Source organism: Schistocerca americana, chromosome 4 (assembly GCF_021461395.2).
Source record: "Schistocerca americana isolate TAMUIC-IGC-003095 chromosome 4, iqSchAmer2.1, whole genome shotgun sequence".
Classification (NCBI taxonomy): domain Eukaryota; kingdom Metazoa; phylum Arthropoda; class Insecta; order Orthoptera; family Acrididae; genus Schistocerca; species Schistocerca americana.
The window spans coordinates 634,677,254-634,693,807 of NC_060122.1; the positions used below are offsets into that span (position 1 = coordinate 634,677,254).

General features: G+C 38.0%; 1 protein-coding gene across 3 annotated transcripts in view; it reads right to left on the minus strand.

Moving 5' to 3' along the window:
* Positions 1-543: 543 nt before the first annotated feature.
* Positions 544-16,554, minus strand: part of LOC124614071 — a 228,608-nt gene continuing 212,597 nt past the window's right edge. For 2 of the 3 annotated variants that reach the window (XM_047142907.1, XM_047142909.1), the window contains exons 25-26: positions 7,588-7,661; positions 544-2,328 (exon numbers count right to left, since the gene is read on the minus strand). In XM_047142907.1, the coding sequence (XP_046998863.1) occupies positions 2,254-2,328; positions 7,588-7,661 (149 nt within the window). In that variant the 3' untranslated portion in view covers positions 544-2,253. Of the gene's footprint in view, positions 2,329-7,587; positions 7,662-7,713; positions 7,788-16,554 lie in introns of all 3 variants that reach the window. The other variant, XM_047142908.1, reaches the window with a different exon arrangement.

A 16,554-nucleotide genomic window follows, 5' to 3' on the forward strand; every position in this document is an offset into this window, starting at 1 on the left:
CACTCTCGATGTATTTTTGCTAGCAATACATCCCATGCAGCACTCCGTTGGAAACCACTATCCCTGTCGACAAGACCATCATGGACCAATATTGCCACCGTCTCTTCGATGATAAGAGACCCAGAACCTGTTCCCCAGGCATAACACCTCTGTCCATTCAGAAGATATGGGTCCACAGTGATCTTGGAAACTGGGATAGCTGTTTCCAGCTGAGCCCTGAATGGGATGTAGCGCTAACAAGAATACGTCAAGAGCCCTCTAATGTGAAAGTGGTAAACACAGTGGATGGAATACATAGACAGCACCAGGGTGCAATGCCAAGAACCTCGAACACACTGGGAGTGCCTAGACAAAATCACCTGAAGACGACAAGCAGGAAACATTGCCGCAGAATCATGCCTTGACTCAGTTGATAACTCAAGAAGACTTCGACATAAAAATTCCTCGAGAAAGCCTTCATTATCATAAAGACGTAATATTTAGCATCAGCTTTAAGAGTAGGTCTGGAGCTCTTTTAAATATAGTCTTAAGAACACACTTAGATTTAGAAAAATATATTTTATTTTCAAACTGTACAGCATTAGCCTTGTGTTAGAAAAATATTATTTTCAGATATCCATATATAATCTCACTGAACAGTACAGTATAGTACATGTTTGTAACATAAAATTTTTATTGTACTTATATAGTATAAATAATGATTTGTACCAGCAGGGTCATTTTGCACTCTTCCATGTTAAAAACCAAACTGATTCTCAGTCACTTCCAACATTTTACAAATTCACATTTGCACAAGAAAAGTATTTTTATATTATTTGTTGCTTGGCATAGTAAAATAGCAAAACTGAGTGTAAAACAAATCACATATAATAAGAAAATGTAGCTTGTAATATTCTCAGGCCATGTTCATCCACAACATAAACTCTTGATCGGTCAATGGTACATACTAGCACAATGTGTCCTTTTATGGGCATATTCTTAATGCTTGAGTGGTGCTATTGTCAATTTATTTCCATTCATCACAAGGACATGCCCACTTGGTACAAATGTAGTCATGATCATTTCATGTCGCATAAAGTATCAAGATTTTTAATTATAAATTACTAAAGTGCATTCTACTATTTTTGTTGTCTGGTATGGCTTCATATTCCTTACATGATGAAACACTGTTTACATTTGATGAATGCAAACATAACTTCTGTGTGTTTCAACAAATCAGAATAGTAGTCTGCAATATGTCAAAAATAAACTAATATAGTGGATCTTTTGTTAATGAAAGTAAGACATGTTAATCACATTTAGAACCTTAAGGCACTACAAGAACACTTCTGACAAATACTACCGATAACTACATTGCAAACATTTTACACTAAGGCTTAAACATAATAGCTTCTATCTCAGAGTATTCTTAAAACAGCTTGAATGAGTCATGCAAATATCATCACAGTATCTGTGGTTAAGTGAAACAGATCTCCATCACCTAGAAGCAAACATTTTAAAAAATAATCAAATTCTAAAAGAAGAGAGAACTCAACTTTTGCACTTTTTATAACTGTCTTGTTGAAGACACAAAACAGTCTCACATAACATGAACTTTTATATGATGATTTTGTTACATAAGTAATTAACAATTGTCATTCAAGGGTTCTATTAAATCTACAGTGTCAGAATAGATAACATTTACCCAGCTAAAAAATTTACTATCTCCAACAAATTGTACCTTTAAGTTGATTTACAGCTGCCATCTAATGAATAGCTACAGTACACAACGTACCAGAGACTATATAGAAGAGACATTTTCAGTCAGTTCTTCAACTTTGTGAGATGAAAATATTATTTGTCACAAGTTCAACTTATATGCTTGGTAACTCTAATAATGTGTGAGGTATGAATCACTAGATCCTGTCAATATACTTTACTTCAGCATCAAGAATTTAAGTATTCATCATGGAATACCTTGTACAGTGTTCTACTGCTGCTTTCACACATATAAAGAAAATTTAGCACATATGCCATTTTTTAAACACACACGGACATGCTACTTTACTGCTTTATTATCAAAAGGATTTTATATTCACCAACTAAATGTGTGTCTTGGGCAAAAAAGGAGCTGTGGAGCCCACAAGTTATATTCAAAAGACAGACATATGCAGGCTGTAGTAGTTATTGTATTATTTGGAAACAGCAGTTAATATATTTTTATCACTTGGTTTTGAAATTTAGCTACATTAGTATGAAAACACTACTAAACAGCTATGCAACTATTGCAGATGATGCCATCATATTAACTCCACAAGTTCCATCTCCACGATACACTCGATAATAGCCCTAGAAAGGAAATGCATATTAGAAACAAATTAAAAAGCATAACTCCTTGACAATAAATTACTGGTACTGTATCTTTAAAACAGTGTTTGAGTCAGGAGTTAAAATATGTTTTAAGGTGAATTACACAAAGAATTATTATGTGCTTGAGCCTAAACAAAATTATTTTAGGATAGTCATCATACAAGTAAAAGCCATTCTATTATGAGAGATACAAAAACCATGAGAATGAATGAAACTTATTTGAGACTTACAACTCTAGAACTCTTGTAACAATTTCAAGCAAACCTATTATACACAAGAGCTTGTACTACGTATTAGGAGGTAATTGCCATTGAAAGCAAGGGATTCCCAGTACCTCTATTTGTGGAAAAGTGGTGAAATGTAAGCACCAACACTGGAGTCAAATCTATTAAGTACTGTGGAATGGATCTGAGGTCACCATGTTCACCCCATGGGCAGTTTTATGTTGCTTGCTCTTGGGTGGGTTCAAATAAGGTTTTATTTATTCGTGTAACTGGAGAGGAAACTAAAAATATTGTATATAATCAAGTTAAATTAGTATTATGGTGAATTTGTGAATGATGTTACTATATAATTTGTATAGGATATTTATGCTTTTGAAAAAGTGTAAATAAATCATGTTTTTACATTATGGGCAGATTTCATTCCTTTTCAATCATAACAGTAAGATCTGGATACATATGTAAATGGGCAACAGTTTCAAATAATTAAAAAAAGATTACATATAGTAATTAAAAACACTTATCATGAGACAATCTGCTGCTGACTTTTGGAACTAAGTGGTGAGAACATTTGATTTCCAATGAGTAATCACTTGTCACTAGTTATGAAATGCAAACTCAACATCCGAAACACACCCTTCCAAAACAGTGAAGCAGCTTTTCTGTTTATGTGGTGGAATGCATTAAAATGGAGTAGTATGAGAATCAGAAAAGAAGATGACATTATTAATATATCACTAGATGGAATGGTGTTAGAACAGATTCAGTCGTTCCAGTATTTGGGAAACTTGATAACTTCCAGCAGAATTTGTAAAGAGGAAATGAAACACATTATCTCCATGGGAAAGGCACCTTTTGAGGGAGTGAAAGGCGTGCTGACAGCCGGAAGCATCCCCATTACACTCAGGAAGGAGTTCACCAAATGTGTGTGGAGAGTGTTGCCTTATGCTTCTGAAATGTGGACAGTCAGACAGAAAGAACAAATGTGTGCAGAAGTTTTGAAATATGGTCATGGAGAAGAATGGAGAATGTGAATTAGATCAACAGAATGAGAAATGAGGATGTGCTGAGCAAGGCATGAGAGAAGAGGAACTTCATGAGAATGATATAGAAGAGGAAAACATCTTTGATGCGAAACATATTAAACAGGAATTATCTACTACAGAAAAGCGAAAGGAAGAGAGAGAGAGAGAGAGAGAGAGAGAGAGAGAGAGAAAGAAGAAGAAGAGGAAAAGGAGAAGATTTAGAATGCTAACAGATGTGAAGAGAGGAAAAAATTACAAGCAAATGAAGGAGGATTCCCAGGACAGAGAGAAATCGAGGATGTCCAGTTGATACCAGTCCGAGGGCAGAGTTACTGAAAGAAGAGAATTAGTATGTTATGAACAATCATGCACAAATGGAACATATATTTTGAACTGGAGGCAGGTGGGGTTTTAGTGTGCTATCACCAACAAGGTTGTTAGCCATGCCACAGACTGAGGAAAGATGAGGACAGTTATTGGCTGCATCGTTTTCAGGTAAATCACAATAGTGTTCCACAGTGCTCAATCATGGGCTCACGTCTATTCTTCCCCAGTGTTACTGATCCACCATTTTATTTGAATCAGGAGACAGAAATAGTACTCTTTGTAGATGCTACAAACGTTATTGTCAAGTAGCAGCATCAGTAGGGAATTAGTGAAATATGTTTTTGTTTTGGTCTTACACAAATAGGCTAGCTTTAAACTTGGCACAAAACTGGATGAGGCATGTCTTTCAGTAAAGAATAGCACATCTCATACTAAGGAGTGCATCACCAAAAATATTAGGGTATAAATTTTTAATGTACTTGGTAGTGTATATTTGTGGAAACTCAGAAGAAGAAGAAGAAGAAGAAGAAGAAGGAGGAGGAGGAGGAGGAGGAGAGAGAGAGAGAGAGAGAGAGAGAGAGAATAGGCTGGTGGTTCAGACCTTTTTGCCAAATGAATAACTGCTAACTTTGAGGATATAAAAATCAGTATGTTAACATCGTCTGAATACTTTCATTTACTGAAGTCCTACTGGATAATATCATGGAATAACTCCTTATGCAGTCAAAAAGTATTCATTACACAAAAGAAAGTTATTAGAATGATTTGTGGTGATCACACATGTACATTTTGTAGCCATATGTTTATGCAATTGGAAATTAAAAACAGACACAGGGAAAATTTAATAAATTATGAAATTTACTGTCAATCTCTTACCATTTGAAAGCAGTTTGGAAGGCAATGCTAGAAGAAAAAGGGATCTACACAGTGAATTTAACTTTGGCAAAGAATGTCAGCCCTTGGCACCTACAGGAAACAGTGGCCACGTGTTAGTGAGTTGCGCTTGATTGAATGTGTGTGTCTTTTCTACTTCTGATGACGGACATAGTCTGAAAGCTGAGTATTTGCATCATGCCTATCTGTGACTCAGTGCCTACTCTATGTGGTGACTAGGAATTTATCCTTCCTACAATATTGTTTGGCATAAAAAATGTGTGAAATATACAGTTATGAAACTCTCTGACAATATGCCTATACAAATAAAATGTCTGATGACAGACAGCAGAATAGTGTTCAAATACTGATTAAATCAGTTTCTTTTATACTATAGAAGAATTTTTGAATAGAATAAGTAATCAATTACAAATCTGTAAGTGTCAAGAAAGTAACTGTATAATCATACTTTTTAACTGTCTCTGCTATTGTCCGCATTTATTGAAAATATGGTCTATGGAACATGGAACAAATTAACTAACTATCCATCCAAGCATACACATTAAGTAATTTAGGGGACCCACACTAAACATAAATCTGCTAGGTCAGTTGAGGAATTGGACCCAATATTCGAGAAAGCAACTCTACCAGTGCGTTAAAAATTGTGTCACGTCACTGGAGGTGTATGGGAGCAATTATACAGTGATTTATCATCATTCAAAATACAACTTTATTCACACTTAACTTACAAATTGTAGAAGTTACATAACACCTTTAATTACAAATGCAGAGGTGCTGTTTAATGATTCCCAGGGGTGTGGTGCCAGTGTGAAGGACAGACAAATGGAGTGTCGAGAGAATAGTGAGAGAAGGAAAAATTGATGTGGATGAATTACACAGGTACAACTAAGAGGGTAAGGATGATATGAAAACAGGAGGGTGGAAATAGTAAAGGAAGAGGAGTGGCAGTAAAAGCAGTGTGCACTAGGGGAAATTCCAGAGGCTGCGGGAATGAAGATGGGGAACATTAGAAAAATATCAGCTTTCAGACAAATTACTTCTTCAGAAATAGAACTCTCACAGCCCCATGGCCGATGCCTCTGAGCACTAAGCCCCAACTGCTAAAACCCAATCCAACAGTTGGAGTCAGGTCTTGGTGCCCAGAGACAGTGGCCGTATGTGTGTGTGTGGTTTTTTTTGCTACTGTGTGAATGTGTGAGTGTTCTATTTCTGAAAAAGGACATAGTCCAAAATCTGATATATTTCTAGTGTTCCTTTTTCTTTTTTATGTTTTTCTGCAACTCAACACCTCCTCTACGGGGTGACTGGCAATCTATCCTTTCCATTCTATTCTGGACTTTCCTTTGTTTGAATATGCTGGAGAGAATATTCTCACAAAAGAAACTATTTCTGCAGTGGACCCACAAAGCAATGGTGCAAAACAGCCATTCAAAGTCAACCATATCATGCTGAGAAGCATACTCTACCCCTTCCTCAGGATCTCTGTGGATTTCCTCAGGATCTCTGTGGATTTCTGTTATTACAACACGTAGGTGGCCTGAGGTTGAAACAACTGAAGAAAGTAGATGTGGAAAATACAGTATATGTGAAAAGGAAAGAAACTGGAGCTTATGCATTGGGGAAAAATAAGAGTTAGTGAGTACTCAACTTGATTATTGACAATTTACAATACTGTTACATAATACCAGGGGGAGCACTCCAATAGCTACTAACTTAAAAGCATTGGGTGAGGAGAAATATTTTGCTTTATCTTCATTCTTATCATTACTTTCTTAAAACAAAAGAAGTACACAAATTCAATTATTGATACATGCTATTATGCTGCAAATGTTCCATTTAATTTCTGAGTCTAATTTCCTCCAATGAAAAATAACCTTTTAATTTTGAAGTTTTTTTTCCTTTTTCTTTGTTTTTTTTTTTCTTTCTTTTCATGGAATCAAAATATTTCTGGAGCCCATTGGCACCATAACTATCTGAGTGGCAGCAGACTTTCTCATAATGAAACATTTGACCACGCATTCACTTTAACGAGATCACAACTGCTTACATTTCAGATGGCTATTCTCAGTCTGCCTCCGACCTCACACCTAAGACACACAAAAACTATTCAAGACCCTGGATAATGGCACTGATAACTTATGACACGAGCATGTGGGATTCTCCATCTTCCTACACACTTCTCATTAACCATCTGTTGCAGCACACACACATTATACATACTGTTAGGTCTGACAACTAGGTCATAACAGACCCACTGATAGAGTGAACATATATAAAATTGCGTCTAATTGGACCATTCACTCAAAGTGCTCAACTTCTCTTGTTAGGTTTTTTGTATCAAAATTTGTGCTTATTGTACCAAGATCTTTGTTGAAAGTTTCCATTTACGAGAGAGTGACATACTGCGGCAATATAGATTACAGTACTTGAGGTATGTTGAAACAAGTTTATGACAGCAGTGATCTGTTGCCCATGATATACACCACTACACTGAACTGCGTGTCATATGAAGCAAGTTACTAAACTTTGTTATCTACAAGTACCACACAAAAATATAAATACGTATACACAAATTACTGCAATGTGACAACTTTATAAATATGAATTGAGACTACAATTACTGGATTTAAGCTAAAATTCATCTACAAGGAAATGTAAACTGGAGTGACAGGAACAAAAGATGTCACTACCATTGAAAGAACCATTTTCTTAAAAATAAAAGAGGCTGTGAGGCAAGACACCACAACACAAATTTTCCATGCAGACAATACCTGTTCGCCCCAGCTGTCCCCCCAGCTGTTCTTAATGATCCAGAACGGGAGTGTCTTTTTGAATAGTGGATATTCTGTAAAAGTAAAACATTTAGTATAATTTAGAAGTTGTTCATAATACATTACCTTCTCCCCCCAGAATGTACCCCAACTGTTTTTTATTATCCAATATGGGAGCAGCTTGTGACGAAAATAAGTTTCTGTAAAACCAAAAGAATTCATGCAGTGATTTGAAATACATTCCTACAGTTCATTAAAAGTAACAGGGTAGTACACAAATAGAATTTCTGGCACATTCTGTGTAGCTTTAGTCAGTAGAAAGCATGAGTTACTCAAATTCAAATGTCATACATTTTACCACTTATGAAATGTAAAAATTTCACCTGTGATCTGTTTATTCTAGCTTTATCATTTTGGTGCAGAGTCCAACAGTCACTTAAATACAGAAGAGCTACTTCAGACATCATGAAACCATTAACATATTCCAATAAAAGATAAAGAAAGACTGAAATTAGAACAAAACACTGTGCTGTTATATGGGGGAGAGGTGGTATAGAAAAACGGGAGTGGGGCAAGAGGGGAAGGGGAAAAACATAGGCAAAGGGGGAGGATAACAGTATACTTTGTATCTACTTGTGTTTTCTGTTGTTATTCATGTAAAACTAGTAATTTAAAAAACATTGGCAAGAACGTAAATTATTAAAGTTATATAATTTTAAAATTTTTTAAAAAGTTTCTTAAATTTAAAAAGTTAATAAGAAATATTAAAGGCTTGTGCAAATGCCAGCGACTGTCATATCTCAAAATCATAAAAAATATACAGACCTTTTATACATCTAATTTAAAAAAAATTTTGTTGTACTAAAGCAAATGCTTATATTAAACCACATACATATGTATAATTAAAGGACTGACATCATCATGATGAACATGTTATAAGAATATGTATCTTTAACTAAACAAACAAGCACAAAAAGGTCATTATTAAAAAAATTGCACTCATTACCCATATGACGAAAGGAATGCAAACAACCATCAATAAAACTGTTAAAATTAAATTACAATAAAATAAAATGAAATTAGGACAGTAATGCTCTCTGTTGGACTGTTTGTAGTGTTGCATTGCTTTACCTAAACCACTTCTGTGTTTACTTCCATGTTTTCAGTAGCATGTGGTAGGCTCAGCATGGGCGCCTCATCGCACGTAGTAGCTGTAACCAGCTGCCACTTCTTTCCAAAGTCTGCTCTTGTAGATTTCACTTGTGGATCAGATCACTGAAAATGCTGAAAAAGGAACTCCAGGAGGAACCATTCTGATAGTTCAGCAGATTTACAGGATCCTGCATTCTGTGTGCCTGAATTTCAAGTTCTTCAAAAATATCTAGTGTCTGCCTCCCATCACCTCTTATGTAAAATTGTAAGATTTCTTTGTGGGCATTTAACAGCATGTCTACACCCAACCAAAGGTCACAAAGGCTGTGTTATTACTATGGAGAAATCAATGTCCTTTAAATCAAGTCTCAAAATCTTGTTCTGCCTGCTCTATGTATATTTTTTTGCCATTACTACACTTGATCTAGTATACTTCCAAACTTGTAAATGGATTCTTGTTATTATCAATGTTGTGGTGGTGGTGTATTTTACGTGGTTTTTCTGCTCAGAAACATATGTGAACTCTGCTGTTATGAAAATATTTTGCAAATTTGACAAAGAGCTGATGTAATAATTCACTGACCCACACCATATTTACCCGAGCAGAAAAAGAGGTTCTTTGCAAAAATTTTATTTTTAACATAATATAATCAAAATTACAAACTGTTTTATTGATATAAAATATTTCCCTAAGAAAGTTAACATTCTAAGTATTCTTAACTTATATCATTTATTGATTTCTACATTTTGATGATAAAAGGAGAAATAAAATAAACAAAAAGAAAGGGTTTACCTCAACTTTTATTTTCGCTTCCTTTTTTGCTTACCATCTTTGTGGTATAAATAGTTTTAATCTTTCTTGTCATATTGTCATCATCACTGGTATTGCTATCTTCATTTTGTTTGTAGACCTACTGGCTGCCTTGGATATTATGACATATGCTGAGCCAACCATAGCATTGGATATGCAGGACTTTTTCAATCCTTTCATAATACATTTGCTTGAGGTTCTGACCCAGGCAGTAAGGATCCAACAGCCCAGCATGGGTACTGAGGGTTTCCTTAACATCTCTGTTGGGGTGACAGTATGGTCTCCTTGAAAAAGCCACTCAATGTAAAGCTGTCACAGGTGAACCTTAAAAGGTCTTTCCACAACAACATCCATTACTTGATGTTGTGAGGTCATGTCATCAGGAATTATTACTGGGTGTTGTTCTTTGTTATCAAATCGTTAATTTCCCACGTGAGGTGTCCCCTGAAAGAATCCAGCATCTTCCAAACAACTTCCAATCACTCTAGCATCTGGTCATTTTTCATCCATCCCTTTTCTGGGCATCTAAAGATAATGCCCTGCTAGCAATTTTTCTTTTGGTATCCCTTTCCAGTGAAGAATCACGTATTGGGGGGAGCTTCCTTTCCATCCGCTAGAGCACCCAGGATTACAGTTATACTGGACTTTTCTCAGCCATTACGTTGTTATAGGAATACTTTTAATGCCCTTCACATTGACAATAACATTTGATGGCATATCAAGATAAAGAGACGTCTGATTGGTAATGCCCATATGACATGGTGCAGACAGTCGAATGATTAGAGCAATTAAGTTAGTTAAAATTTGAAGGAATATTGGGAGCCAGAAGTCATACGTGTGTTACATTCTGTTTCATAGTTGACTGGTATGATATTGTGATGTGAGTGGGTCGGCAGAGTGCTTAGTTAGCAACACGAAGGAGAATGCTATGTCACCGAACAGCTTGCTGCACACCACGGTGTCAACATCGAGGACGGTAATTGGGTCAGTTACGCCAGCCGAGCAACATCAGAACGTTCCACTGACCTACTGGAGATGAAGAACCGCAGACGTCAGGGCAGAAAACCGTATTTAAGGACCGGCAGCCAGCTTGTCATCATCGTCCGTCATAAGACATTGGAGTGACATGGAGCCTGTGTCACTTAGTGGTGCCACCAGTTCAGAGTGGTTTCTGTCATCACAGTCATCAAATAGTCATGGTCGTAATGTACATTGTCACCTACAAGGTACCAGAGTGACGCTGCTGCTGTAAATATCATCAGACACTGTCAACAAGTAGTCGCCTGTCGTGGGAGACATCACTTGAGTTACACTGAGGTAAAGCACTATCGCCATTGTCCTAGGATGTTGCCTCCACAAACACTATGACCCTGGCTCACTGACACCAGACAGCCAAAGCCGGGGATGGTTGCTGAGACATGGCACTGACCTGTTTTGCTGCCATGACCCTCCGTCACCACCACAACAGAGGCCCGAGGTGCGTGGTTCCAGCCACTGCTAGTTTCATTCCCAGTAATTTACATTGTGCTCTCAGATTCCCGTCTGGCCACACTCTCAGAAATCGCTACATATTCCGAAAAAAATGGTGAATTATTTGTGACAAGAAGTAGTATAAATGTCACTGTCAGTCATTTCACGCACACTAAATTTCACCTTTCATTTCTTACACATGCGGAAGTCACGAAATCAGAGATAATCGTTACTAAGAAAGTGCACTTTACATGTAAATTACAATGAATATTTCAGAAAAATTCTTAACTTTGATGTTTAAAGAAGTCTCAGAATGTGTTGCAAACACGAAGAAGAAAAAAAATATTTTCACATCCAGTGGTATACGAACCTACGCCCTTCACAGCGGCAGTCCGTCACCTTACAAACTTCACTACAACAACTCGCAAGCTGTCGGCACTTTATTTTATGTAATTCCATTCGAGGGAGATGCAGGCTGATTTTGTTGCTGAATGATGCGGGTGTAAGCCGTAAATGCATGAGAGTTTGGAAGATTTCCTCTATCAGACTTAACAAAATTCCTTGGCATAGTTGCTTAAAAGTTCTAAACACATTTTGATAATTAATAAGTAAACCATTTTTGGAAAAGAGTACACAAAGTCACTAGTAATTTCAGCTAACACTCATGTAATATACATAAGCAGAGCAGATGTCTTGATGTTTAATATTTCTTAAACTCTTAACTGCATAAAAATAACAGGTATTTTGAGAGAATATTGACCAAAAATGTTTCTGTTTTATGTTGTAATTATTCACAGCACCAACCTAACCTAACCATATTTCTAACAAAGGAAAATAGTCTATTATGAACTCACTTTCCAACTGGACGCATCCTGTGGTCATTCTTTAGTAACACAATTACTGAATCCAAAGCTAAAACCGCTCAATATGTTTAAAATAACAAATTACAGGTGTAAATAAACCACAGCTAACTGAACGACAGGGCCATACCGAAATTCAGAACATCTCGGTACAGTTGTCGAAAAATCAGTGGGAGGACCATTTGGTAACAGGTCTCAGAAGCTTACTGAATAGGAAATTCGGATAAAAAACCGAAAATCACGTGAGTACCAAGACTAACCTGCTGGACCAATTGGTATGAACGATATAGAATAGGCCCCCAGTAAGAGATAGGCATGCAAGACAGCAGTGGCAGACTTTTTTCTGACTGGGCTCTGTGGGGGATAAGTTATGTAAGATGTTGTTGGATACCAGTTCTCAGGTATCAGTTAGAACTTATGGCATATAGGTTAAGCGCACCACACTGGACATTAAGTGGCATAATTGGGGTGGTGAAGTTCCAAGTGGGAGAGGTTATTTTCCAAGAGGATGCAGAAGTTGTTCTCTTGGTTAGCGGTAGGTAAGACGTGATTCACAGACTTGATTTCCTGGTTGCACATTGTGCCATAATTGACCTGGAATGGCATATGATATAACTGAATGCAACTTTGCTTCAGCTAAGCTCTGCAGCCAGAATACCTTCACTGTCGCAAGGTCTACCCCATGGCCAGGAGAAGCCAATTAAGCTGCTTACAAGGTCTCTTAGGATCAATTCACAGGACGGCTTACAGGAAAGGTAGTCTGGACTGATGTAATTCACCTGCCAGGGAACTCACTGTGTATCACTGAACCTTTGGCAGATAAAGTACTAGATGCAGTTAGTTGTTTTATATGACTTAGCATACCATGCATTCAGAAGGTAGACTGCACGAGGGTAGTGAATGTCAGTATTGATAATTTTGGCCCCGAGGAAGTGAAGTTGTCACAGAGTACCCTGGTTGTGAATTTAAAAGTGTTAGATGAGGATGAACAGAAAATTACACAATGCCAGGAGGGTCTGTCAACTGGTCTACACTAAGGAGTAAGGTAGCACACGTGGAAGCACAGGACAGAGCATTAGTGGAAAAACCGTTGAGTGAGTACATGGAATTATTTAAATCCGCCAGATCCATTACCTGCAATGCCACTTGTCCAACACTAAATTCCTACTGGAAGTTAAGCACCTGCCTGCAAATGGCTGTATTGAGTTCCAAGGCATTTACAGCTGACTATGGAAGAGTTTATAGATCAGCAACTTAGAGATGGCATCATAGAGCCTAGTTGTAATCCTTGGTCTGTTCCCATTGTAATTGTAAGCACAAAATCACCAGATGGTAGCAAAGCATACCATTTCTGTTGTGAGTAGCAGTTCATCAACCAGAAAACGGTGCTCGACACATATCCTGTGACTAGTATAACAGAGATATTGGACAACTTGGGTCAGTGTCAGTACTTCACAACAATGGATTTGTGTAGTGGTTACCACAAGTTGGAAGTAACACCGGATGACCGACCAAAAAATGCGTTCTCAATGCCAACTGGGCATGTCAAGTTTCGCCGCATGCCTTTTGGCCTTAAAAACACACTAACAACCTTTCAGCATTTGTTAGATAGTGTTTTATGCGGATTAAAACCAAAATGGTGCATGGTATACCTGGATGACATAATTGTGTATTCAAAGAACATTCCTGAACATCTGGAGTGGTTACGTGAAGCGTTTGATTGTCTGCGCATGGCACGGTAAATGTTGAATTTAGAGAAATGCTATTTTGTACCGCAAGGAGTTCGGTATTTGGGTCACGTTATGGGACAGGATAGAATTTGTACCACCCCAAAGCTAGTTGACGCCTTTTAAAATTTTCCAACACCCACCAATGTAAAGGAACTGCAGTTTTATTTGGGACTCAGGAATTTTTACCAAAGATATGTTACAAAAACCTGCAGAACTTGCATGAACTCGCATGCAATTGCTACAGAAAGGAGTGAAGTTTCATTGGACATCTGAGTGTGAGTTGATGTTACAGAAGTTAAAAGATCTATTGATATCTAGTCCCATCTTGGTCTATCCGGATTTTGAAAAATCGTTTATTCTTTCTCGTGATTTGAGCGATTTTGCGCTAAGAGTTATTTTGAGTCAGGAAGTAGATGGACAGGAGCACCCTACAGCATACGCTTCACAACAGTTCAATAATGGTGAATGAAATTATTCCACTACAGAGAAGGAAATGCTTGCAGTGATTTTTGGAATTGGGTACTTATGTTGTTAGCTCTATGGTAGATGATTTAAAGTGGCAACTGATCTGGCAACGAATAAGTGGCTTTTAGGACTTAAAGATCCATTGAGTAGATCGTCAAGATGGACCTCGCAGTTAAGCGAGTTATATTATGAGGCAGTACATTGGCCGGGAAGGTTGCACGCTAAAGCGGATGGACGTATCCATAAGGTACGAACTACGGAATGCACAGGCATTGACGTAAGTGAAAGGAGGGCCAGCACAAAGTGCTGATCCGGACCGTCAATGGTTTTCTAAACAACACCAGTTCTGTATGGAGGACAGAATATTGTACTGCACAGCTTGTGTGATGAAGTGTTAAGGCAAGCACAGGATTTGATTTTAGTGGGACATTTGGGTCGGAGAACAACGGAGAGAAGGGTAGCGCAGGCTTATTGGGGGATGATGTGTAGGCACGATATGGACCGTTACATGAAAAGTTGTGTTCCGTGTGCTCAAAAAGCAGGACTTAACCACTAGAGAATTAAATCCCAGAGGTTATGCTCCCATGAACCATGGACCTTGCCGTTGGTGGGGAGGCTTGCGTGCCTTAATGATTCAGATAGCCGTACCGTAGATGCAACCACAACGGAGGGGTACCTGTTGAGAGGCCAGACAAACATGTGGTTCCTGAAGAGGGGCAGCAGCCTTTTCAGTAGTTGCAGGGGCAACAGTCTGGATGATTGACTGATCTGGCCTTGTAACACTAACGAAAATGGCCTTGCTGTTCTGGTACTGCGAACGGCTGAAAGCATGGGGAAACTACAGACGTAATTTTTCCCGAGGGCATGCAGCTTTACTGTATGATTAAATGATGATGGCGTCCTCTTGGGTAAAATATCCCGGAGGTAAAATAGTCCCCCATTCGGATCTCCGGGTGGGGACTACTCAAGAGGACGTCATTATCAGGAGAAAGAAAACTGGCATTCTACGGATCAGAGCGTGGAATGTCAGATCCCTTAATCAGGCAGGTAGGTTAGAAAATTCAAAAAGGGAAACGGATAGGGTAAAGTTAGATATAGTGGGAATTAGTGAAGTTCAGTGGCAGGAGGAACAAGACTTTTGGTCAGGCGAATACAGGGTTACAAATACAAAATCAAATAGGGGTAATGCAGGTGTAGGATTTCTACCATCTGGTGAGCAAGATGTATGAGACAGGCGAAATACCCTCAGACCTCAAGAAGAATATAATAATTCCAATCCCAAAGAAAGCAGGTGTTGACAGATGTGAAAATTACCGAACTATCAGTTTAATAAGACACAGCTGCAAAATACTAATGCGAATTCTTTACAGACGAATGGAAAAACTGATAGAAGCCGACCTCGGGGAAGATCAGTTTGGATTCCGTAGAAATGTTGGAACATGTGAGGCAATACGGACCCTACGACTTATCTTAGAAGAAAGATTAAGGAAAGGCAAACCTAAGTTTCTAGCATTTGTAGACTTGGAGAAAGCTTTTGACAATGTTGATTGGAATACTCTCTTTCAAATTCTGAAGGTGACAGGGATAAAATACAGGGAGCGAAAGGCTATTTACAATTTCTACAGAAAGCAGATGGCAGTTATAAGAGTCGAGGGGGTATGAAAGGGAAGCAGTGGTTGGGAAGGGAGTGAGACAGGGTTGTAGCCTATCCCCGACGTTACTCAATCTGTATATTGAGAAGCAATAAAGGAAACAAAAGAAAAGTTCTGAGTAGGTATTAAAATCCATGGAGAAGAAATAAAAACTTTGAGGTTCGCCGATGACATTGTAATTCTGTCAGAGACAGCAAAGGACTTGGAAGAGCAGTTGAATGGAATGGACAGTGTCATGAGAGGAGGGTATAAGATGAACATATACAAAAGCAAAACAAGGATAATGGAATGTAGTCTAATTAAGTTGGGTGATGCTGAGGGAATTAGATTAGGAAATGAGACACTTAAAGTAGTAAAGGAGTTTAGCTATTTGGGAAGCAAAATAACTGATGATGGTCGAAGTAGAGAGGATATAAACTGTAGACTGGCAATGGCAAGGAAAGTGTTTCTGAAGAAGAAAAATTTGCTAACATCGAGTATAGCTGTAAGTGTCAGGAAGTCATTTCTGAAAGTATTTGTATGGAGTGTAGCCATGTATGGAAGTGAAACATGGACAATAAATAGTTTAGACAAGAAGAGAATAGAAGCTTTCGAAATGTGGTGCTACAGAAGAATGCTGAAGATTAGGTGGGTAGATCACATAACTAATGAGGAGGTATTGAATAGAATTGGGGAGAAGAGGAGCTTGTGGCACAACTTAACTAGAAGAAGGGATCAGTTGGTAGGAAATGTTCTGAGACATCGAGGGATCACCAATTTAGTATTGGAGGGCAGCGTGGAGGGTAAAAATCGTAGAGGGAGACCAAGAGATGAATACACTAAGCAGA